Source organism: Rhineura floridana, chromosome 9 (assembly GCF_030035675.1).
Source record: "Rhineura floridana isolate rRhiFlo1 chromosome 9, rRhiFlo1.hap2, whole genome shotgun sequence".
Classification (NCBI taxonomy): domain Eukaryota; kingdom Metazoa; phylum Chordata; class Lepidosauria; order Squamata; family Rhineuridae; genus Rhineura; species Rhineura floridana.
Window position 1 is genome coordinate 124,255,040 of NC_084488.1, and position 25,449 is coordinate 124,280,488.

Below are 25,449 nucleotides of genomic sequence, written 5' to 3' on the forward strand. Positions count from 1 at the left end.
AACAGGTATGCAGCAGGCAGGCATCAGAGCCAGCCTGTAGGTATCCTCCTTGCCTCCTGAAATTTAGCCAAGGAGCCCAAAACTGAACTGAGATTTCTCTCTCCCCTCCTTGCCTTTTCTTCCTTCTTACCCCCCCCAACCCCTATTTCCTCCTCCACATCAAAGTATAGATTGTAAGCTCTTCGGGGCAGGGACCTCTTGTTGCTTCTCGCTTACTGAGGCTACCAGGTTGGGGTCACTCTCTTAGGCGCTATCGATTAAATCATTTGACCTGACACACCGATTCCATGGACTGCACTGAAAACCATAAGCTTCCTGTTGTTTGCAGTATGGTGGTTTTGATTTCTTTGCAGACTGCATAAAGCGTTTCTTCAGGATGGAAGGTTTTCTTAAAAACCTTTTTTCCTCTGGGGTAAATCAAGGGGTTTCGAACTTCCCATCCTCACGGCCTACTGGAGAAGGCTAAAAATCCACCAGTCACAAAATAGTGCTGTGAAGGAAAAAAAGTAAGAAAATAGAGGCAGAGATTGGCATAATCAGCTGGCAATCACTGGCATCATTTTCTATTGATATATAATCCCTTTTTGGAATTTGCTGAATTCTTTGCCACAGCGGTTCCCTTGTGGCAGGGAGTGCCACAGTTCAGCTTTCTTCAGGGCTAATCACAGACCTTGGCCCTGAAGGTACTGCAGCTCAGTCCACCCCCCCATTTGGGGCAGAAGTTGCTGATCCAGAGGCAGTAAGTGGAAAAGGCTTTTTTATATTATATTTTCCCTCCTCTGCCCAACATGGCTCTCAAAGTATTTTTGCTCATCTCCTGTTATTTCTTCTCCTTTCACAATTAATTTTTCCCCATGCCCACCCCTTAAATTGCCTGTTTCATTAATCTCTGAATAAATAAACAAAACTGTATGCCCCACAGCCCGCCTTGTGCCACCCCCCACTCCCTGCTAGCCTACTGCCCTCAGGTGTGGTAAAGAACACTGTCCTGCTGCCAGTGAGGGAGGAAGCTTCAGTTGCCAGGCCAGTCAGGTCCTGTCCTTGGAATGGGAGGGCACCATCTCGTTCTTTGCCCCCAGCAGGAAAATGTCTTCATAGAATCATAGAATAGGCTGGAAGGGGCCTATAAGGCCATCAAGTCCAACCCCCTGCTCAATGTAGGAATCCAAATCAAAGCATTCCTGACAGATGGCTGTCCAGCTGCCTCTTGAAGGCCTCCAGTGTCGGAGAGCCCACTACCTCTCTAGGTCATTGGTTCCCTTGTCGTATGGCTCTAACAGTTAGGAAGTTTTTCCTGATGTTCAGTCGAAATCTGGCTTCTTGGGCTAGCCCTGCCTCAGATTCAGCCTCCTGGCACCGCCACTCAAGAGGCGCATCTCTGGCCCCTTGGGAACTTTGGGGCTTACATAGCTAGGAAGTTGAATCACATGAGTGGCAGTCTTTTTCATGCAAACTCAGGCTATGTACCCATCAGAAGAGCCCCAATCGCTGGATCAGGCCAAAGCCGAGCGTCCAGTTCGGATGCCCCAAAGTGAAGCCCACAAGCAAGACAGAAGCGTGACACTTGTGATTCTCCCCTCTTGTGATTCCCAGCAGCTGGTATTTAAAGGCCTACAGCCTCTAAACGTTGGAGGTAGAGCATACCCGTCAGGGCTAGTAGCCACTGATAGGCTTATCCTCTATGAATTTGTTTTAATCCCCCTTTAAACGTCCAGGTTGGTGGGCATCTTGTGGTGTCGAATGCCATAGTTTTTCTATGTCCTGTGTGTGTAGAAGTACTTCCTTTTGTGTGTCCTGAATCTTCCAACATTCAACTTCATTGGATGACTCCACTGAGTTCTGGTTATTATGAGAGAGGGAGAAAAACAGAAGTCTGTAACTCCTTGCTTTCTTTTGTCTTCTGCATGAAAACCCTCTGAGATTAGGGCTCTAAGTCACATTTCTTGGGTTCTGCTCTGATTGGAGGTGAGTCAGGCAGCAGTGGATGAAGCCTCTGGGTGGAGCAGAGGGGAGTTTGTGGGAGGAGCCAGGGCAGGGGCTTTTGGGGCATCACCACTGCTCCCAATTCTCTCTTTGATATCCCATCCAGTTTTGGTGGCCGAAGTGGTGAAGTTTTACTTTCCGAAAATGGTGGAGATGCACAATTATGCTCCAGCTAATTCTACCCCGCAGAAACTCTCCAACTGGGGACACCTGAACAGGTCAGTAGTATCCCTGAGATAAATTCTCAATTTAAAATCCACTGCTGTAGATTGAGATACTGCACATTTTAAATTGGAATGTTCATAGTCAGATTTCCTTGCTAGCATTTGTTCAACTTTTTTTTTTTGTCGTGATGGTGGGGGGTTGCAAGCTGAGGTGCAATCATATATTAAAACTAGGGTTGCCAGGTTCATGGCCTGAGACTGATCCTGTATCTTTAGGAGAAGAGAAAGTTAGCCAAGTGCAGGTGTTCTTGCAACCCTGTAATGGGAAAAACCACAAGGTGGAATTCTCCCTTTCCCCTGCACAACTTTGAAAGATACAGAAGACCTCTTCGTTGCCAGGCCCAGCCTCCAAGAGGTCTTCTGTATCTTTAAAAGTTGTGCAGGGGAAAGGGAGAATTCCACCTTGTGGTTTTTCCCATTACAGGGTTGCAAGAACACCTGCACTTGGCTAACTTTCTCTTCTCCTAAAGATACAGGATCAGTCTCAGGCCATGAACCTGGCAACCCTAATTAAAACCTCAAAATTGGTTCTTCTCCATGGATCTCACTGTACTTTGCTACAAAATTGAGCAAAACTGGCCACTGGACTTTGAAATACTTTCAAAACTTCACCCCAGCCCTCCTTAGCTCCGGAGTCAAAACACAGGGTAAATGACGTGATTAAGCCCTCAGCACTCCCCTCCATTGCGATACATCCTGTATCCAAGGCAATATGTCCCGTGATCCAGTGTGGAGTGTGGATATACTAAATTGATTTAGGAATGGGAGGGCTCATTTCATAGTCCTCCTTTTGCAGGAAAGTGCTGAGCAAGTTGAACTTCTCCATCCCAGAAGACATGGTGCGGAAGATTGCCCAGTGCACACCGGGGGTGGTAGAGCTGGTGCTGATTCCACTGCGGCAGAAAATCGAGGAAAAACAAAAGCAAGCCAAGATGTCATCTAACTCCTATCAGGTCAGTGGAGCCCAGTAGGAAGCAGGCAATAAGCCAGCCCTGATCCAGTTGTGGAGCAAACCCTGGTATCTTGAGCTTTCATATTGCTTCTTTTGTCCTTACAAGCAATCCATGCAACAGGAGACTGTTATCCACATTTTACAGATTGTGGGACTGAGGCTGAGAGACAGCAGTTTGCCCTGAAGGGCTGGCAGCAGCTCTTTGCTAGTGGCTCAGCCAAGTCTGGCCTGCTGTCTCCCACATTCAAGTGGAGCTTTCAAGCCTGTGGGCTGCACAGCCTTGCTATAACATATCCAGAGGGGTTCACACTTGGTGCTTTTGCAAACCTCTTGTTCATTTTAAAGGGACTTCTGCAGGAGAAATTCCCAGTGGATCATGTCCAATATTTGTAGTGATGTGAAAATGTTAAGCCACATTAGATTAATATTTTTTTTTGCATGGAACAATCCCTTCCTTATCCGTAAACATTTTGGCCACCATTCCACTTTTTTTTTTTTTGCACATGTGAAGACAAAGCCACCAGGTCTGAGACCCATGTTGGTGGACATAGTACAAATAAGGTGAGGTATTAGAATCATAGAATAGAGTTGGAAGGGACCTATAATGCCATCCAGTCCAAGCCCCACTGTTAGTACAGATAATGTGTGGTATTCAGTGCTAGTCCTATTCAGAGTAGACCCGCTGAAGTTAATATACATGTCTAAGGTTCATTAATTTCAATGGGTCTACTATGAGTAGATTTTAGTTGAATACAACCCAAGGTGTGACAGTCCCAACCAGAAACTGACCAGTCTGTTTGCTGTTTTTCTGGACAGCAGCAGAGGGCGCTAGCCTCAACCTTCAGAGTTGCTTGTTTCCAGACCCTGGGAAAGCGGCTTGAAGATTAAGACTGCAATTCTATACGCAACGTAGCCATACACACAAGTTATTTCCAAGTTCTTTCATTAACCCGCAGTTAAAATGATGGTTCTTCTTCTGAAATGTTTCTTGCTCTGTTTTACTGTCAAACTGTGGCAATGAGATAAATGGGGGGGGCGGTAAATCTGGCCAAGTCCCCACTTGTCTCTTCTGAGGTCTGAAGTCAGATGTATCTCTAGTTAGCAGTCTTAGTGCAGGATATTGCAAGCAGATGTACTAGGCTGGCTGAAGCTCATAAGAACATAAGGAAGAGCCCTGTGGCTGGAGCCGGCCAAAGGGGGCCCATCTGGTACAGCATTCTGTTCTCACAGTGGCCAACCACATGCCCCAATGGGAAGAAGCCCAAAAGCAGGACTTGTGCACAAGAGCACTTTCTCCACTTGGGATTCCCAGATTCAGGGACATACAGCTTCTCACCGTGGAGGCAGAACATAGGCATCATGGCTAGCAGCTGCTGATAGCATTATCCTCCACAAATGTGTCTATAAGAACACAAAAGAGCCTGGCTGGATCAGGCCAGTGGCCCATTTACTCCAGCATCCTGTCGTCACAGCCACCAACCAGGACCCCAATAGGAATCTGCAAGGAGGAGTTGAGTGCAACAGCACTTGTGGAACATAGCCATCATGGCTGTTGGTCAGGTGGTCAGGGCTGTAATGTGTACTGCCTTCAAGTCAATTCCGACTTATGGCGACCCTATGAATAGGGTTTTCATGAGGCTGAGAGGCAGTGACTGGCCCAAGGTCACCCAGTGAGCTTCATGGCTATGTGGGGATTCGAACCCTGGTCTCCCAGGTCGTAGTCCAACACCTTAACCACTACACCACACAGGGCTATACCACTTTGACCTGCAAGCGACTCATGTGACTGAACACTACACTCTTCACACACACATACCTACACATAGAAAGCTGGCATGACGAGAAGGAGGCTAATCTAGCACCCTCCTGCCTGCCATCTACCTTCCTATATATTCCTCTCATATGGAGGAGTCAGTGGCAGCTGGTGGCTTCTGTGTCAGTGGGGCAGTGGAATCCGCTTTGGGTTGTCCTCCAAACTTTGTCTTGAAAGTTTGGACTAAAGCCCGGAGCGGATCCCACTGCCCCACTGACATGGAGCCGCCACTGGGAGGAGTCTTCCGTTATGTGAGCCCCCAGCCGGCAGATTGTAGCAGCAGATCCACCGCCTCAGTGAGAAGCTGGCCGCCGGCCACAGGTGCGCACTGGTCCAGAGTGGAGGCAGGGTGGAGTGGGGATGGGGGTGGGGGTAGGCACACCCATGCCCTTGAACAACAACAAATGACACGCCTCACAGGTCGCTGCAAAGCTCCTGGAACACTGGAGGCCTCCAAGAGGCAGCTGGACAGCCACCTGTCGGGGATACTTTGATTTGGATTCCTGCATTGAGCAGGGGGTTGGACTAGATGGCCTCGTAGGCCCCTTCCAACTCTACGATTCTCTGTTTCTATGGGACTTTTTCATGCCTTCCTCCATCTTCCTTCTGCTTCTTTCCAGGGCCATCCTCCAACTGCTGTGGGCTCCTGCAGTCTTTGCTCCTTTCAGACTCCATTGCCCCAGGTCTAAGCCTTTTTTCTCTCTCTCCCCCCTCCCAGCCTCTGCTCTTTCGCTCGGTCGCCTGTCTTGCTCTTTTTCTCTCTGCTTCCCTGAGCCAAAGCCATGAGGCCTCGCGGTGGCAGTTAGGATTGCCAGATGCTCCTTGGTGAAAGGAGTGTTCCCTCCCTGCACACTCTAAAAGGGCTGCCCATTATTCCAAAAGGTCACAGCCTCACACTGATGGAATGGGGGGCCCTGGTTTCAGGACGGCACAAGCAGGTGGTCCAAACTCCAGAAAGGGTCCATATTCTGCAATTTGAAAAGAAGGGTGCGTTTGTATGCATGGCAATTGCCCTGCATTGTTGTGAGGATTCCTCACCCGTAAGAACATAAGAGCAGTCTTGCTGAATCAGGCCAGTGGCTCATCTAGTCCACCATCCTGTTCCCACCGAGGCCAACCATGTGCCCTGGGGAAGCCTGAGTACAAGAGCACGGTCTCCTCCTGTGGTTTCCGGCAACTGGTGTTCAGAAGCATGCCACCTCCGCCTATGGGGCAGGCACACACACCCTACACTCCCAGACTGCACTCACAAACTCAGTTAGGGTCGGTTTGCTCCATTTTTGTTGAAGGGCAGTATAGGATCTGGGGGGCAAAATGTACAGACTCGTGGCGCGTTGCAGAGCGCTGAAGGGCAAGGCTGAGGTCAGCGGTAGGGTTGCCTTCCTCCCATGGGGAGAGGAACTCCTGAACGGTCCAAAGGCAACGGGTGAAAGAAATGGCACCTTCTGATTCCCGTGGAAGAAGAAGGAAATGCAGGCGCCGATAGGCATGAGTGAAGTGCTGTCAGCATAAACTTGTATAGATGATACAGGCAAGAAAAAACCAAAGTGTGAAAATCAGTGATAAGCTGCTACGTGAATATAAATAAGATGCTCCAGAAATCCCAGTTGTTCAGTTTTCCCGTCATTAATTAGCTGCCTGCTAAACACAAAGTACTCCAAATGTTCCAGTTGTTAATGAGATCTCCTGGATTGCATCTTGTTTTGTACTTTCCTCAGAAAGGGACTCCCAGATTAAAGCACTTCCTAAAGTAGCACGGGAGGGGGGGGAGGACTTCAGGCCCAATAGCCAAAGGTGGCCTCCAGATCTCTCTGTCAGGCCCCTGCAACTCTTCCCAGGCCACACACCTTATCTGCCCTGCTCTGAGCCTTCCCTGATGTTTTGGCCTGGCGGGAACATGACCTTGAACTCTGATGATGCTTCTTGCTTGGATGGATGGATGGATGGATGGATGGATGGATGGATGGATGGATGGATGGATGGATGGATGGATGGTATACAGCAGAAGGCAGTGTGAGTGTGTGCAGAGAACAGCCTCCCATGGCAGCTGGTGGCTCCATGTCAGTGGAATCCACTCCGGGTTTTAGTCTGAACTCTCAAGGAGCAAGCACCTTGGACAGCTCCTTGAAAGTTCAGGCTAACTCCCCGAGCGGATCCCAGTGCCTCACTTGACATCCTGGCCACCAGCCGCTGCTGGATTTCTTGCTCTGCCTGCTTTTGCCTCTGGTGCTTTTCCGCCACTGGTATGTGGTCCCCAGAAGAATACAGAGAATGGAATGTGGGCCTCAGGCTGAAAAAGGTTTCCCTGCCCAGTTTTAAGGGACAGAGGCTTTGCCCTGGTTGGAATTTGGAAACCAACCAAGCCCACAGGAAGGGTCTGGGAGCTGTCCTGCATGCTGAAATACCCCCACACACACACACACACTCATGGTAATAGCAGGGAAACAAGGGGCAAGCTGACCAGGCCTCAGGCAAAAGGCACCACCAATGCTCAGATGATAATGCACCAGTGAGGATGCCCAGTGCTATAGTGCCATGCACACATTGTGCTGTGTTCTGAACAAGAGCCTTGGGAATCCTGAGACTTTCCTGCCAGCCAGGTCCTTTCCAGGGGTCTAACTCATTGAAAGGAGTTGCCCAAACAAGTTTGCATTTTATCCTCTGAGCCATGAGGGTGTTACAACACGTGTCCATGGGGTCTGAGTGTGTGTGAACCTACCACCCACATGTCCCATTAAACACACCTCCTTGAGAGGAGGGGGATCTTTTGCTAGGGATAAAACAAGTGCTTTGCCCTGAAATGTGCCTAAATAGTGTGTGTATAACCCCCCCCCCCAAATGCAGGTCCAAAGCAGACTAAAGCAAGGTTTTCATTTATTGAGAGAAAAGAGAAGAATAGCATTACAAAATTACTGGACACGTGGCAGCATTAATCATTAATACCCTAACCCATTCATAACTATAACTAAAGAAATAAAAGGTCTCTACTGCTATAAGGAATGACAGGTATCAGAGATTACCTATCCTAGGCCCAGGAGTGGGAGGTGGAATACAGCTGAAGTGGTGTGAAGGAGCTCCAGCCAAAAGCAGGAAGGAATCTGTTTGCCTCAAGGCTTGCCCCAAGACCCAGACTCCCTTCCTGTTCTGTGGCCTGCAGTCCCGTGTTGTGTTCCTTGAGAGCGTAGTTACACGTGTTGGAGCTCAGATCGCCATCACCACCACCTAGGTCTCAAGCCCTGCTTTTTAAATACACTTTTTCTCTTCCAACTTCCCTGAAAAAGGAGGGGTCTGGGTATGAGGTGATTTTGTGTGTGTGCGTTCGTGCATGCATGTTTCTTGCTGACACTGAGGAAATTCAGGCTACTTTCTAATGCTTTCTTTGAACAATGGGACCGTTCTGCTGAGCTTGAGGAAACCCTGCCAAGGAAGGAGATAACATTTATTTCAGTTTCTTTTGGTTATTTTAGTTGCCCGCAGAATGGCCTTGCTTCTGTCCTCATTTCACAGTACGGCAAGAATGCACAACGAGTCAGAAAACAGCGGGTGTGGGAATTATAGTCCAGAATGCCTTGCCACCCCTTCAACTCCACATGAACCAAAGTGGGGTTAGCCGAGCACTCGTAACAAGGGCTAGTAACCTGTAGCTTTTTACTACTTAGATAGCAATTCAAAAGGACTCATAGGCTGTTTAACAGCTCTCTGGTTAAATTTATGGGCTTTACCTGAGAACGTTTATCCTAAAGAAAAGATATGGGGAGGAGTGGATATGTTCAATAGGACACCAGCAGGAAGTGAGAGAACCATGACCCACACTGTCCCCTGAAGCAATAGGACTATATACCACAGAGGCCAAGTGGACTAGTGACCCTAGGGGGGGCATGCTTGCTTAAGGGATTCCTGCATTCCTCTGCAGGGTTTAAGCCCTGCTGCAAGTCCCATTTTAACCCTTCCTGCTGCTGGAGATACAGCTGCAACAGCAAAGTGATGGAGATGTTCAAGGGGCATCGCGCTTGCTGAGAATGTTGAGAAACATAAAGAACGTTGTCAGGAATACAGAGAAGCTGTGACTCACCTTCTTAACTGAGGCTAATGTACAAAAAGGCAGATCTGCATTGGCAAACAGGTGCACTGCTTCTAGGAATCATTCATCAATGGAATTAGCTGCTCTTGGATGCTATGGAGTCAGATTCCAGAAGAGGAGCCAGGTTAGGGCTCATTCATGCTTGCACGATGCATCATTCAGAGCACTGAAATAGAGTGTATGAATGGCCTCTCTTTAAAAGCACTGCACTTGAGATGTTTGTGGTGTTTGATCTGTGATAGCCCGTTCATAAATGAAAGTTGACATTTGCAGCTGTAGTTATTGGGTAATGATCTGTGCATACTGCAGCTTGCCCTCACACTCTATATAACAACACAAAGAGAGGATGTGATGCTGACAGCCAAGAGACTAGCCCAGTCATCCTATGTGTAGCTGTGCATTGAACTCAATGGGCCTATTGTGTGGATACGCATAAGCTAGGGCGGCAACTGCGTACACCACAGGAGGTCCTCGCTTGATCCAACTGTCCAACATCAAGATGGAAACCCGGAGACCTCCATCCAGGGCAGGGGGGCATCCAGGAAACCCCCATGCAGAGCAGGAAGTCAACAGCGCTTCCCCTTCCCCCCCCAGCTACAGGTACTGACTGGTACACTGCCTCTGAACCTGGAGGTTCTACTTAGCTGTCATGGACAGTAGCCACTGACAGAGCTCTCCTCAGTGCACTTCTCTCCAATCCCTCATCACGAGCCATACTTTCTCCCTTTCTTTCCTTCAAGCAGAGGCTGAACAGATGTTGCTTAGGAAATCTTCCAGGATAGGGAATCTTACCGTGACGCCTGCCAGCTTGGGGAGCCTTTCAGCTCTGCTATTTCCGGCCCAAACACAGATAAGAGTCAACTCCACACAACTCAGCACCACACATTTGGCACCACAGCTACAGCAAGATGCCTGTTTTTGAAGTTGGTGATCTGGCAATCCTAAGGTGACATCTGCTTTGTCTCTGTGGGAGCTTCTGCTAGCTAAAGGAGTACTTGACGGCTCCTCCATCAACCTGCCTACCAGCTGAACTCCCAAGACAGCTCTTGATCTGCCCGCTCTCCTCAAAGTCCATGCAATTAGCACTGGGATTCGTTTTAAGGATCCTTAGCGCATGGTTACGCATGGCTCTGCATGGCTTCCTCCTGCCAAATTGTTCAAAAAACCATGAAGTTCTTGGCTCATCTCCACGTCTCTCCTCTCCCTGACTGGCCCTAGATATTTCTTCATTGATAGGCCGGCTGTTCATCAATGGATAGCTGGCTGCCATCCTCTTTCCACCGCTCTGGCACTTTTTCTGCCTGCTTAGAGGCTACCACGGCCACCATGCTCATTTCCGATCTTATGCATGCATGCTCCAAAGCAAACCGGCAGCTGGACAGCAGGCCAGGGGGAGGAGCCAACTTAACTGAATAGCACTGATGTAACCGGGAGGGCTTTTCAGGGACGAAGGGGACTCTGAACGTTTGGCAGGTAAACATGCTTTCTTCTCTGACTCTCCACAGGAGCTGGGAATGCGTTCGACTCTGGAAGAGAGCAACTATCTGGATACAGGTAGGATCAAGATTAGAAGAGCGCCCAAATTAGCCAGCAGCAGAAGCAGGCCAGAGCTCAAAATCCTGTTTCCAGGAGTGGCCAGCCGGATATCTCCTGGAAACCTACTAGCAGGGCACCCCTTGTTTGCCCCACGTTTGTCTGATATTCAGACGAAACGTTGCCTCGGATCTCCTGAGATTATTTGCTCTTGAGATACCTCTCTTCCCCCTCCCCCATGAATTTTGGCTCATCCCTTTTAAAGCCGCTCAGCCAGTGGCCGCCTTGTGGCAGCAATTTCCATTAGGCAGACATTGCTCGGCTACAAGTCGCAACGCCCTTGACTACTAGCTGTGCTGGCTGGGGCTGATGGGAACGGGGAGTCCACCAGTATCTGGCCGGCCATTGCTCCTCAGTCCTGCTTGACCCCCTGGTAGGGAAGGTGCTCCAGTCTCCTAATTATGTGGGGGCCTCTTTTCTACCTCTTCAACGCTTTCTGTGAGACGGCGTGATCAAAACTGAACACAACGCTGCCCTCCCCCATGCTTTCATTTTTCGGAGAAAGTTTCTTTCTGATTACTTTTAATCAGAAACGCAGATTCTTAGGCAATAAGAATCAGCTTAATCTCAATAAGCATCAGCTTAAGGCTGATTCTCAGGCAATAAACCTGTAACGTGTGAACCGCTGTACCACTTGTCCTAGGAGCAACAGGAAGCTGCCTTATACTGAGGCAAGCCATTGGTTTATTGGAGGGACAGACCTTGCCGGGTGGGGACTGGGAGGGCTGATGGGAGACGGAGTTCAACAAGAAGTGCAGTGCTGCAGGTTTCCCCTCCCTGCAGAACTCCCTGCTGTGACTGGTGGTAGCTCTCCAGTGCCCGATATCTGAGGTCCTTTCAACTCAGGTGGGGAACCGGGATCTGCCTCGCAGGCCAAATGTGAGAAGTGGGCAGGGCCACCCACCTGCCAATCACCTGATGTCATGTTGACATCAGGCGCAAGGTGCTGCTAAAATCCTGGCTCAGGAAGGGGTGTGAGTTGCTAAAGTGAAGGGTTCCCCCCCCCCTTCGTTCCAGGAGGTTGCTGATTCACAGGGTCACCGTAAGTTGTAATCGACTTACACACACAGCAGGGGATCTTGATGCAAATCCCTTCCTGAATCAGAAAGGGGGCTGCGTGGAATCTTGTCCTCGGCTATGTGTGTGTGTTTCAAATCATGCTGCTTTGGCTCTGATGGGGACAGGCGTGTGCAGCTAGAGTAGGATTTAATCCCACCTTCCCACCCATGAGTGATGTTAGCTGATGGGTGGGGACGGGTGCAGTTTGGGTAAAATGGCCTCATGGTCCAAATGGGACCCTTTGCCAGGCCAAGACTGGCCCATCGGCCAGAGGTTTCCCATCCATGTTTTAAGTTGAGATTGAAGTTGGGACCACCTGCATGCAAAGCTGTTCCCCACTGAGGCCCTTCCTGTATTTGATGCTCGAACACAGGACCTTCCAGTTATGAGAATAACATGCTGCCTTCTGCACTCAGGCATCTGTCAGTTATTTGCTTATTTATCAAATTCATACCCTGTCCTTCCTCCCAAAAGGAGTCCAGGGTGTCAGACAAGTGATAAAGCACTAAACACATCTATAAAACATTTCAAAAGCACAGTATCTTTAAAAAAATAAAATAAAAACAAAACATCTTTAAAAGCAATTCCAGCACAGATGCAAACTGGGATAAAGTCTCTACTTAAAAGCCTTGTTGAAAAAGGAAGGACTTCAGTAGGCGCTGAAAAGAAAACAGAGACGTAAGAACATAAGAACATAAGAAGAGCTTGCTGGATCAGGCCAGTGGCCCATCTAGTCCAGCATCCTGTTCTCACAGTGGCCAACCAGGTGCCTGGGGGAAGCCCGCAAGCAGGACCCGAGTGCAAGAACACTCTCCCCTCCTGAGGCTTCCGGCAACTGGTTTTCAGAAGCATGCTGCCTCTGACTAGGGTGGCAGAGCACAGCCATCACGGCTAGTAGCCATTGATAGCCCTGTCCTCCATGAATTTGTCTAATCTTTTAAAGCCGTCCAAGCTGGTGGCCATTACTGCATCTTGTGGGAGCAAATTCCATAGTTTAACTATGCGCTGAGTAAAGAAGTACTTCCTTTTGTCTGTCCTGAATCTTCCAACATTCAGCTTCTTTGAATGTCCACGAGTTCTAGTATCATGAGAGAGGGAGAAGAAATTTTCTCTATCCACTTTCTCAATGCCATGCATAATTTGATACACTTCTATCATGTCTCCTCTGACCCGCCTTTTCTCTAAACTAAAAAGCCCCAAATGCTGCAACCTTTCCTCGTAAGAGAGTCGCTCCATCCCCTTGATCATTCTGGTTGCCCTCTTCTGAACCTTTTCCAACTCTATAATATCCTTTTTGAGATGAGGCGACCAGAACTGTACACAGTATTCCAAATGCGGCCGCACCATAAATTTATACAACGGCATTATGATATCGGCTGTTTTATTTTCAATACCTTTCCTAATCATCGCTAGCATGGAATTTGCCTTTTTCACAGCTGCCGCACACTGGGTCGACATTTTCATCGTGCTGTCCACTACAACCCCGAGGTCTCTCTCCTGGTCGGTCACCGCCAGTTCAGATCCCATGAGCGTATATGTGAAATTAAGATTTTTTGCTCCAATATGCATAATTTTACACTTGTTTATATTGAATTGCATTTGCCATTTTTCTGCCCATTCACTCAGTTTGGAGAGATCTTTTTGGAGCTCTTTGCAATCCCTTTTTGTTTTAACAACCCTGAACAATTTAGTGTCGTCAGCAAACTTGGCCACTTCACTGCTCACTCCTAATTCTAGGTCATTAATGAACAAGTTGAAAAGTACAGGTCCCAATACCGATCCTTGAGGGACTCCACTTTCTACAGCCCTCCATTGGGAGAACTGTCTGTTTATTCCTACTCTCTGCTTTCTGCTTCTTAACCAATTTCTTATCCACAAGAGGACCTCTCCTCTTATTCCATGACTGCTAAGCTTCCTCAGAAGCCTTTGGTGAGGTACCTTGTCAAACGCTTTTTGAAAGTCTAAGTACACTATGTCCACTGGATCACCTCTATCTATATGCTTGTTGACACTCTCAAAGAATTCTAACAGGTTACTGAGACAGGACTTTCCCTTGCAGAAGCCATGCTGGCTCTGCTTCAGCAAGGCTTGTTGTTCTATGTGCTTAGTTAATCTAGCTTTAATAATACTTTCTACCAGTTTTCCAGGGACAGAAGTTAAGCTAACTGGCCTGTAATTTCCGGGATCCCCTCTGGATCCCTTTTTGAAGATTGGCGTTACATTTGCCACTTTCCAGTCCTCAGGCACGGAGGAGGACCCAAGGGACAAGTTACATATTTTAGTTAGCAGATCAGCAATTTCACATTTGAGTTCTTTGAGAACTCTCGGGTAGATGCCATCCGGGCCCGGTGATTTGTCAGTTTTTATATTGTCCATTAAGCTTAGAACTTCCTCTCTCGTTACCACTATTTGTCTCAGTTCCTCAGAATCCCTTCCTGCAAATGTTAGTTCAGGTTCAGGGATCTGCCCCATATCTTCCACTGTGAAGACAGATGCAAAGAATTCATTTAGCTTCTCTGCAATCTCCTTATCGTTCTTTAGTACACCTTTGACTCCCTTATCATCCAAGGGTCCAATTGTCTCCCTAGATGGTCTCCTGCTTTGAATGTATTTATAGAATTTTTTGTTGTTGGTTTTTATGTTCTTAGCAATGTGCTCCTCAAATTCTTTTTTAGCATCCCTTATTGTCTTCTTGCATTTCTTTTGCCAGAGTTTGTGTTCTTTTTTATTTTCTTCATTGGGACAAGACTTCCATTTTTTGAAGGAAGACTTTTTGCCTCTAAGAGCTTCCTTGACTTTGCTCATTAACCATGCTGGCATCTTCTTGGCCCTGGCGGTACCTTTTCTGATCTGCGGTATGCACTCCAGTTGAGCTTCTAATATAGTGTTTTTAAACAACTTCCAAGCATTTTCGAGTGATGTGACCCTCTGGACTTTGTTTTTCAGCTTTCTTTTTACCAATCCCCTCATTTTTGTGAAGTTTCCTCTTTTGAAGTCAAATGTGACCGTGTTGGATTTTCTTGGCAATTGGCCAGTTACATGTATGTTTAATTTAATAGCACTGTGGTCACTGCTCCCAATCGGTTCAACAACATTTACATCTCGCACCAGGTCCCGGTCCCCACTGAGGATTAAGTCCAGGGTTGCCGTCCCTCTGGTCGGTTCCATGACCAACTGATCTAGGGAATAGTCATTTAGAATATCTAGAAACTTTGCTTTTTTGTCATGACTGGAAAACATATGCAGCCAGTCTATGTCCGGGTAGTTGAAGTCACCCATTACTACCACATTTCCTAGTTTGGATGCTTCCTCAATTTCATATCTCATCTCAAGGTCTCCCTGAGCATTTTGATCAGGGGGACGATAGATCGTTCCCAGTATTAAGTCCCTCCTGGGGCATGGTATCACCACCCACAACGATTCTGTGGAGGAGTCTGCCTCTTTTGGGGTTTCGAGCTTGCTGGATTCAATGCCTTCTTTTATGTATAGAGTGACTCCGCAGACAGACGGTGCCTGTCTAATATTTAAGGCAGCCTTTCCCAACCAGTGTGCCTCCAGATGTTGTTGGACCGCAATTCCCATCTTTCCTGGCCATTGGCAATGCTGGCTGAGGCTGATGGGAGTTGTGGTCCAACAACATCTGGAGGCACACTGGTTGGGAAAGGCTGATTTAAGGGGAGGGAATTCCAAAGGGTAGGTGCCACTACACTAAAGGTTCATGTCCTATTTTGTGCGGAACGGACCTCCTGATAAGATGGTATCTGCAGGAGGCCCTCACCTGCAGAGCACAGGATCAACCGGGTATATAAGGGGTAAGACAATCTTTCAAGTATCCTGGTATCCCAAGTATATCAGTTATCCCAAGCTGTATGGTATTCCTGATCTCTATGTATAGATATGAAAATTGGACAGTGAAAAAAGCAGATAAGAGAAAAATCAACTCATTTGAAATGTGGTGTTAGAGGAGAGCCTTGCAGATACCATGGACTGCGAAAAAGACAAATAATTGGGTGTTAGAACAAATTAAACCAGGACTACCACTAGAAGCTAATATGATGAAACTGAGCTTATCATAATGAGAAGACATGATTCCCTAGAAAAGACAATAATGCTGAGAAAAACAGAAGGGCATAGAAAAAGAGGAAGACCAAACAAGAGATGGATTGATTCCATAAAGGAAGCCACAGACCCGAACTTACAAGATCTGAACAGGGTGGTTTATAACAGATGCTATTGGAGGTCACTGATTCATACGGTCGTCAGAAGTCATAATCGACTTGAAGGCACATAACAACAGGAATGGTAGAGCTGGAAGGGGCCTATAAGGCCATTGAGTCCAACCCCCTGCTCACTGCAGGAATCCAGTGCAAATATAGGGCTTTATACACCAAAACCAGCACCTTGAACTTAGTCCAGTATTGAACTGAACCTGTTGTTTTAATGTGGCAAACTTTTTGGAGCTGGGACCAGCGAATCTGACTTGAGGACTGATGAGTTCACCTTGGAGAATGAAAGGCGACTACTAATCCTGGGGAGAGGGGGAGTAGGGAAGGCACCATTTCCCAAGAACCCCCTCTGGGCCCATGAACGATTGCCATTCCGTTTGATAATGATAACCTCAAGCAAAACCTTTGCCAGAAGAAGAGCTCCTGCAATCTCATGGAGTTGTCCCTGCACTCCCCCTAATACCTCTACTGTTGTGCCATCTCAGAGATGCAATTCCCATTCAGTAGCACTGTATCTGACTCTTTGAGAATGCTGCAGGTCCTAGCCAGAACCAAGACCTGTTTTTAGCCACTGTCAGGACAGGAGAGGGTGAAGCCCAGCTGCATCTGAACTAGGGGTACATAACATAGTGGTGTTGGGCTCCAACTTCCATCAGTCAACATGGCCAATAGTGAGGCACGATGGAGGCTATGGTTCAGCAACATCTGGAGGGCACCACATTGGCTAGCCCTGATTGAAACCTTCCTTTGGGAAGCAGAAATCATTGGTTAAAATATTTTGCTTGATCAGCTCCTGGATCTCCTGCAGGGGACCAGATCTCTGATGCTCTTCTTGCTGAGCTAGGCCCAACGCAGTTCTTTGCTCTGTTCTGTTTCCCCACCCTGCATCTCCCCACTAAAAGTCCAGCACTGAGGCTACGACATGTAACTGTTTCTGTTTCTGAATGTGCCTTGGCTTGACTTCCATGGGCAAGGTGAGCTCTTCCACATCTTTGTGCTCTAGCAAAAGCCAAACGTCTTGCTGGGTATTGTTCAGAACTCACTTCACAGACGCTCTGTCCTCAGGAAACAGCTGGCACACAACCTTGGTGGGTACAAATCACATTGTGCTGATGTTGCCATGACAAAGTAGAATGGGAATCGGAAGTTATTAAGCATGCGGACTGGTCATGTTTATGCAAAGGAAGGGCATCTGCAGAAATGTTGATTTCTGCTACCACTCAATGGCTATGGCAAGATTTGAATAAGCAAAACATGGATGTATTTTTTATTTGAGGAAGCCTACCCAGGCACACAATTAAGCTATCTATACTTACTTCTAATATTTGCTGGTTTTATCTGTGTATTATTGATCATTGTGTTTAATGGAGAAGGGCCATAGTTCAGTGAGGAATTTTGCACGCAGAAGGCCCCAGGTTCAGTCCTCAGGTAAGGCTGAGAGAGACCTCTCTCTCTCTCTCTCTCTCTCTGAACATGGCTTTGGAGGTCCAACGAGCCTCTCTCATAGCAATGTTTGTTTTGCATCTTACAGGCTACACTTCAAAGTCCAAACCCAACAGCACCGGGATCTATATCCAGGACTCTCCTGGGCAGGAAAGGTAATGATTTTAATTACGGGTGCTAAGGGTAACACCCTGTCTAAAGGTGGGGCTGGCCCTGGTGTCTGGTTCCATCAAGTGGCTCCGAAGAAGGTTTAGACCAGGGGTGGGAGACCTCCAGTCCAAGGGCCAATCTTGGCCTGCGAGGGGGTCCAGTTTAGCCCATGAGGCTATTTCCCCAAAGCCACAGCCACACCTGGGTAACTTCAGCTGATAGATCCTGTAGAATGCTGCTTCGCCAGTACCTTTCCTGCAGGGAATGCGTTACTAAGCAGACCCCTGCAGAGAGCAGGATTGCACCCCCTGCTCAGCAGCAGAGTTCAATCCTGCCGTGTGCTGCTTTGAAAGTGGGCTTCCTGCAGGGAACGTGTTGGCAAAACAGACCCCGCCCCACCCCCACAGGTCAACTTTGACATCATCATGACATCAGAAGATTGACAGGTGGGTAGCCCTGCCAACTGTAACAACTGATCCGGAGGGTATGGAGACACAAAGATTTGGCCTGCTGGGCCAAAAAACTTACCTACCCTGGCATCTTCAGGGAGGTCTCCTGCCTGAAACCCTGGAGAGCCACTGCCAGTCAGTGCAGACAATATTGAGCTAGATGGTCTGACTCAGCATAAGGCAGCATCCTATGTTTCCTGTGTTTAGAAAACTCATGGAGGAAGAGACTGGGTAGCCAACATGGTGCCGTCCAGGTGCTGTTGGCCTCCAGCTCTCATCAGCTCCAGCCAGCATAGCCAATGGTCAGGGATGGGGGGAGTTGGAGTCCAGCTACATCCGGAACGGGACCATGCTGGCTAGCCCTGCTATAAACCATGATAGCTAAATGGAGCCTCAGTGAACTGGGGCAGTCTAGCCAAAGTACTGGGCTAAGTCTGGGCTGTTTCTTTGACCCAGTAAAACACCTGGATGCTGTTAGGGGGATGGGTGTTTTCTTTGAAGGAGCTCAAGGGTGTGTGCATGTGTGTGTCTGGGGTGGGAATCCTCAGTTTTTGGACTGGCATGACTTTCTGCACTGTTCTGCACCTCCAGGGCGGCCAAAGGACATCCAAGTTACACGGTGCCATTGCAGACAGATGCCAATCTGCGCCTCCACTTAGCCGAGCGGGAACAAGCCCTGCTGGCATCACAGGAGACGGTTCAGGTGAGAGGAGCTCCCTTGCATTTATATGCAGAAATTACTGGGCTGTTGACTGGTAGCTGAGACTGTATACTGCCTTCAAGTCAATTCCAACTTATGACAACCCTATGAATAGGGTTTTAATGAGGCTGTGAGGCAGTGACTGGCCCAAGGTCACCCAGTGAGCTTCATGGCTATGTGGGGATTCGAACCCTGGTCTCCCAGGTCATACTCCAACACCTTAACCACTACACCACACTGGCTCTCAGCTGAGACTAAAGAAATGTAAGCTGTATTACTACAAAGAGGTAAAGTCATATGGCTTCCATGAGGATTCCACTCGGGGAGCCACTACTATTTAACTGAGAACAAAGACAGGAAGAGAAAGAAAGCAAAGCCTACTCCCAACACCAGCCAGGTTCATTTTCCCCACTTGCACTTTTGCTCTGCCTTGTGCTGCCCTGTGCCTCTGCAGCATTCTTGCTCTGCACACATCACTTCCCCAAGCGATAGCCAGTTTTTACAAAGTCGCCTTCCCTGTGAGCTGAAAGCACTGGTGCCTTTTGCAGATGTGCAGGTTGAGCAGAGTGGGGTGCAAGCACATAGACAAAACAAACTAGGGAGAAGGGGGTAAACATGAAAGCCAGCAGGGATCTCTCCCTCTCGAAACAGCAACAGCCTAGCACCTCAGTATCCTTCAGACTGGACAAGGCTCTTAAGGGTTGCTTCTGTGAGCCAGGCGCCTCTCCACAACCTTTCTCCGCAAGGTCCAGACTCAGTCTGTTTTTCTCTCTTTTCACTGTCCATGTTTCAAACTGCAAGAGCTCTTTATTTCAGTCCTCCATCAAGCAGGTCAAGCATGACTTGGATTCCAGTGGCTTGGAGTAGCCTCTGCCCAGTGATCAAGATCACAGAATCATAGAATCATGGAATAGTAGAGTTGGAAGGGGCCTACAAGGCCATCGAGTCCAACCCCCTGCTCAATGCAGGAATCCAAATCAAAGCATTCCTGACAGATGGCTGTCCAGCTGCCTCTTGAAGGCCTCCAGTGTCGGAGAGCCCACTACCTCTCTAGGTCATTGGTTCCATTGTTGAATGGCTCTAACAGTTAGGAGGTTTTTCCCAGAGCTTGGAAAAGTTACTTTTTTAAACTACAACTCCCATCAGCCCTGGCCAGCATGGCCACTGGATTGGGCTGATGGAAGTTGTAGTTCAAAAAAGTAACTTTTCCAAGCTCTGGTTTTTCCTGATGTCCAGTCAAAATCTGGCTTCTTGAAACTTGAGCCCATTATTCTGTGTCCTGCACTCTGGGACGATCGAGAAGAGATCCCGGCCCTCCTCTATGTGACAACCTTTCATGTACTTGAAGAGTGCTATCCTATCTCCCCTCAGTCTCCTCTTCTCAAGCCTAAACATGCCCAGTTCTTTCGGTCTCTCCTCATAGGGCTTTGTTTCCAGTCCCCTGATCATCCTTGTTGCCAGATGCTGTGGCCCACAACTGTAGCAAAAGAGGGCTTCATCCTTAAGGAGGTGCAGTGCCATGAATTATTTCCCCTCTCCCTTTGCCACTTCCTAACCTTTGCACAGAAGATGCCATGTTTTTACTTAAATCTGAGGCAGGGTTAGTCAGGACAAACCTATCAGAGGCTGCTAGCCACACACACCAACCATGGGAACTCACTGACACAGGATGCTGTGATGGCTGTCTTTCCTCGCCCCCGGGAGCTGCTGGGAGTACCAGGAGATACTTACAGAGCAATCCTAACTATAGGAAGGTGGCATAAATTAAGCTGGCGTAACATACCCCTATTCCAAACTCTGTTGAGGAGCCTGTGGGAGAGGTTACTGTCAGCTGAGCAGGCAGATGAGTGTGGGCTTGAGTTCTGAGGATGGGGCTACATGACCAAGCTGAACAGGGTTGGGAACAGGGGTAAGTCTCTCCTCCCCCTCCCCCCCCAGAACACCTGTTCTGGGCGACTTAAACCAGCTTAGTTATGCCAGCTTAGGCTGTGGTGGCTGAGCTACAATTAGGATCTTATGCCAGCACTTATCCTGCTCAGCTGAGGTGAGAGAGTTAGGCCGGAAAGCCTAGCATCTGCAGAACCCAAATTACTATTTATTGCATTTACATACCGCCCCATAGCTGAAGCTCTCTGGGCGGTTTACAACAATTAAAAGCATTAAAAACAAATATACAAATTTAAAAACACATTTTTAAAAAACAATTTAAAAACACATGCTAAAATGCCTGGGAGAAGAGGAAAGTCTTGACCTGGCACCGAAAAGAATCCAAACTCTCTCATCCTGGCAGATCCCGAGTTTGGACTGCGCTGTTAGAAATCGCGCCCTTTTATCTCTTCCTTTGACTCAGATCCTACAGATGAAGGTTCGCAGGCTGGAACACCTTTTGCACCTGAAGAACGTCCGGATCGATGACCTGACTCGGCGCCTGCAACAAGCAGAGCAGAGGCGGAAATGAATGACCCGGCTCAGGTTCCCTCCCAGTGGTGTCTCTCTGACCCAGCAGATAATGTTAAGATGGCCAGGCCTTCTTTCTTCCCGTGTGTCATCCCCCCCCCCCCGCCCCCTTCAAGAAGCGGCCACCTCTTCCTTTGCAAACAGCTGCCTTCAGGCTCCAAGGAGGCTGAGATATCAAAACAAAGACTGGCAGAGATCCCCATTTCAACTAAGAAGTCATGTCTACAGGTGGCTCAGACAGACAGCTTAGCTAACGCCCAAGGTCTGATGCCAGAGAGGCAAAATCTGTTGGCAGATACGGACGGAAGTGAGCCAGGCATCCTGGAAGAGGCACCAGGCTGAAAGGATGTGCCCTCAATGCTCCAAGCATTGTCATAGGACACATGGATGCCCATATGGCAGCAATGGTGACATCCCCATAGCATACCCCAGAGGTTGATGGCTCCGGTGTGGGCTGCCCCTGCTCAGGAGTAAGAGCTCCCCCTTGGGCTCTTCAGAACTAGGAGAGGCAGAGCACCTTCCCCAGAGTTCCCCGCTCGGCAGGTCCCTTTGTGGAGGGCTAGGAAGTGGGCTTGTATGTTCACTGTTGCCTTGAGCACCTGTCTACCCCCACCACACCCAGGACTGGGCTCCAGTCAGGACTCTTACCACATGAGGCCAGTCTCCATGGCTGCCTCCCCAAGCATTGCAAAGTCCTTGTGCTCGCTGGTGGCTCTGGAACATCTGGAGGGCAGAGAAGCTGGCGGTGATGGCTGTGGATGGAGTGACAGGTTGTTTGGCTAAGAGTCTTGCTCTCTGTAACCTTCTGCTGAAGACCCGAGAGGTATCACTGTCCTTTTGGGGAGTGGAGGTAATACCCTTCCTTGTGGGAATATTGCTGGTGCATTCTCCCTGGGAAATGTACTCCTGAGAAGGTCCTCACTCAGATAGGCCTTCTTTTTTTGAGGAGTGGGGCAGTCAGGTTCCCTTTCCACTATTGTTTCTACCCTGGGGGGTAGTTCTGGGTGCCTTTTCCTCTCTTTACCCCATTTGGCTCTCAGCTGGTAGCCTGGTTACCTCCTACTACAAGTGTGCGGAAGCCTTTGACGATCCAGATGTTGCTGAACTACAACTCTCATCATCCCTGGCCATTGGCCACACTTGCTAGGATGGATGGGAGTTGTAGTTCAGGAACACCTGGACGGCCAAATGTTCTCCAGCCCTGCCCTGCTGCTCCAGATGCACAGGTGGGTTGTCTGCCATAGATGGCACTTCATGCTTGCTGCAGTGAGGGGCAGCCACACTTGCCTTAAACATGGTATGGGGAGGTATGTTCAGCCCTCGAAGCCCGTTGGCAACACGGTCATGAAAGACTGGTCCCAGGTGCACCTGGCTCAGTGCAAATCCCCAGCAAAACAGCAAACATTAGTGGTTGCAACAATTGCAGGCAAATGCGGTTTTCCTGCAAAAGTGGAATCTGGAACAAGTGGAGTAGCTACCGAAGAGGTTTTGTAGCTTCCTCTTGCTCACCTTGCATAGCTCAGTTGCATAAAATAGGTCTGTGTTTTGAACATAGGTTTGCTTCCCTCGTCCCTTCCTTTTTAAAAGACAGATAATGACTTATTTTAGCAAAAAGAAAAAAAGGCAGCCTTCACTGTTGTAGGTCAGTCAAGCCAACCTGGTGTCTAGGGTTGCCAGGTTCAGGGCCTGAGACTGATCCTGTATCTTTAGGAGAAGAGAAAGTCAGCCAAGTGCAGGTGTTCTTGCAACCCTGTAATGGGAAAAACCACAAGGTGGAAATCTCCCTCCCCCCTGCACAACTTTTAAAGAAACAGAAGACCTCGGGGTTGCCAGGCCCAGCCTCCACAAGGTCTTCTGTATCTTTAAAAGTTGTGCAGGGGGGAGGGAGAATTCCACCTTGTGGTTTTTCCCATTACAGGGTTGCAAGAACGCCTGCACTTGGCTGACTTTCTCTTCTCCTAAAGATACAGGATCAGTCTCAGGCCATGAACCTGGCAACCCTAGTGGTGTCCCACAGTTGTTTCAAACGATGATTCCTATTAGCCTACAGCCACCACAGTCATGCTAACTGGGGCTGATGGGAGTTGTAGTCCAAAACAGATGGAGGACACCAGTCTGGCAAAGGCTGTTGTTAAGTCGTTGCTCAAGAACATCATTCTCAATCGCTTTGGAGCATTACAGGTCCCAGTTTGATAGCGCCCTTTCCAGCAATTCCTCAGATCCTCCCCCCCCGCATTCCAAACTCTCTTATATACATTCTGTATTTTGATAAGCATGTCAACAAACCTGGTAAAACTTGTGTTAATTAAGGCATGCCTATAGTACAACATTAAGCAGGCTTTATAGTCATGCCTTCCCACCCCCTTTAAAATCAGAAGTCGAGGGAAGTGGGGCTAGGGATTGCACATACAATTCTTAGCACCCTCATCAGGCTATAGCTCCCAAATTCTACAGGGGAATCCACGACACTCGTGCAGAACTGATTTGTTTACTGTGAACATTCTCATTGGCTACCCTATTTCAACATGGGCTAAGGAGGCTGTCTTTGGCAAATAAGCCATCTGCCTCGCCTCCAATAACCTCCCCACCCCGCAGCCCCAGACCTAGACCTAGCTTGGACTATGGGAGGTAATATGATAAGAGCTGAGAGTTCAGGAACCCTACTGGGATTTGTTATTATCTTGTAACCTCAGTTTCCCCCCCCCTTGGGTTTTTGTGCTAGATTTTAGCATATGCAGGTAAATGGAAGAACGGAGTTTTGGGTCTGATGATTTTCAGTGCAAACAGGCTTGCGTTTGTTCCATCTGCTAACAGAGTCAGCTGAGTTTTAATGGTCTATTATTCTCTGGTTCTTCATGGATACACTTCAGACCTTTCTTTTACTGACCTCAGTGCCTGCCTATGATATGGGCATATGTACCAGGAAGACTTGTTTTTGGTATAATGGGCCTACACGCATCCAGTGCCTAATTAATATATAAGTATACACACACACCCCATATGGAATTCAACCGCAAATGGACCTCCATATGCAATTCTGTTTGAATATCATTATCTATTGTGTGAGATTCCATGCTTCTCTGTGGACATTTGGGTGACTCTCTCTCTCTCTCTAGCTCCCATAGTGATCTCTCTCTCAGGGACTGCCATGCCGATCTTAGACTTTGCTGCACTAGGCACTGTACTAGGGGTGCCTGTGCCTGTCACTGCTTTGCTGTTGCGAGGGAGAGCCTCAGTTAGGGGGTCTAAGCATGTTGTTGGACTCCAACTCCCATCAGCTGCAGCCAACATGGTCAATGATCAGGGATGATGGGAGGTGCAGTCCAACAATATCTGGAGAGCACCACTTTGGCTGCTCCTGGTCTAAGCCATGGGGCCTTCCTCTGGTGCCCCAGGGAGCTGGAGGAGACCCCCTTCCCAACTATTGCTGTGGGGCACCTAGGATTCAATCACATCATGGGCATTATTTCCTTCTTGAAAATGACCTGTGTGGAATCCCCACCCCACCTGTGTGCTTTTGGAGTGTTGTGTGACAGAGGAACTGAGAGGCAAGCTGGCCTACCTCAAAATGTGCCATCCCTGGGGATGCTGGTTCTGGCTCTCAGTGGCTACCGGCACTCTGTCTGCCTTATTCCACCCAAAAAGGGACCTTGGATAGGGGCAGCTGGCACTCTGTCTCAGCCGCTGCCAAGAGGAGGGAAAGAGGCTGAAGTGGCAGGCCAGCTCTAACCAACACCCGACCCACGATCCATTCTGATTAAGCCACCTTTTGGAGATGTTTCAGGGACTCTCCATCTAGCAGGGCTTAGGGGCAGACACAAGACTGGAGTGCTAAGGCAGAGTTGCTAGGAGACAGCATTGCTCTTCTCGGTTCCAGCAAATGTTGCCTGAGTGAACAGCCTCTTCCAGTGGAGGTGTTGTGCTGATCAGTTGCTTTTAATCAATCATTTTTCAATTATGGTGATGATAAGGTTGCATTTGGGAAACGGCGGGTTGTCATGGACAGGGGACAGTGCTGGAGGCGATGCTTAGCCTTCAGTGTGATCTTGGTGTTTCTTTGTGCAAGGGCTATCTGTAGATTTTTCAGCAATAAAAAAGTTTCAGTCTTCTCTTGCCCTGTCTGTTTTATGTGGAGGACTCTTGTAGCAAGATGCCAGAAGTGTTTGGACCGGCATTCCCCCGCCCTCCAACCTGGGCCTGTAGCCCAAAACATCTGGAGACACTGCCAGGTTGGGGAAGATGGGTTTGGACATGTAAGAGTTTGTTCAAGCAGGGATGGGAAGCCTTGTGCCCCCCCCCTCCCATGGGTTGTTGGCTTC

The 25,449-nt window shown here is 48.5% G+C and overlaps 1 protein-coding gene across 2 annotated transcripts in view; it reads left to right on the plus strand.

The window, feature by feature from the left end:
- Positions 1-22,855, plus strand: part of SPEF1 (sperm flagellar 1) — a 52,661-nt gene extending 29,806 nt beyond the window's left edge. For both annotated transcript variants that reach the window (XM_061583631.1, XM_061583630.1), the window contains exons 2-7: positions 2,090-2,201; positions 3,004-3,160; positions 10,559-10,607; positions 17,463-17,529; positions 18,565-18,676; positions 21,024-22,855. In XM_061583631.1, coding sequence (XP_061439615.1) covers positions 2,128-2,201; positions 3,004-3,160; positions 10,559-10,607; positions 17,463-17,529; positions 18,565-18,676; positions 21,024-21,131 — 567 coding nt within the window. In that variant the 5' untranslated portion in view covers positions 2,090-2,127 and the 3' untranslated portion in view covers positions 21,132-22,855. The remainder of the gene's footprint in view (positions 1-2,089; positions 2,202-3,003; positions 3,161-10,558; positions 10,608-17,462; positions 17,530-18,564; positions 18,677-21,023) is intronic.
- The last annotated feature ends 2,594 nt before the right edge of the window (positions 22,856-25,449 follow it).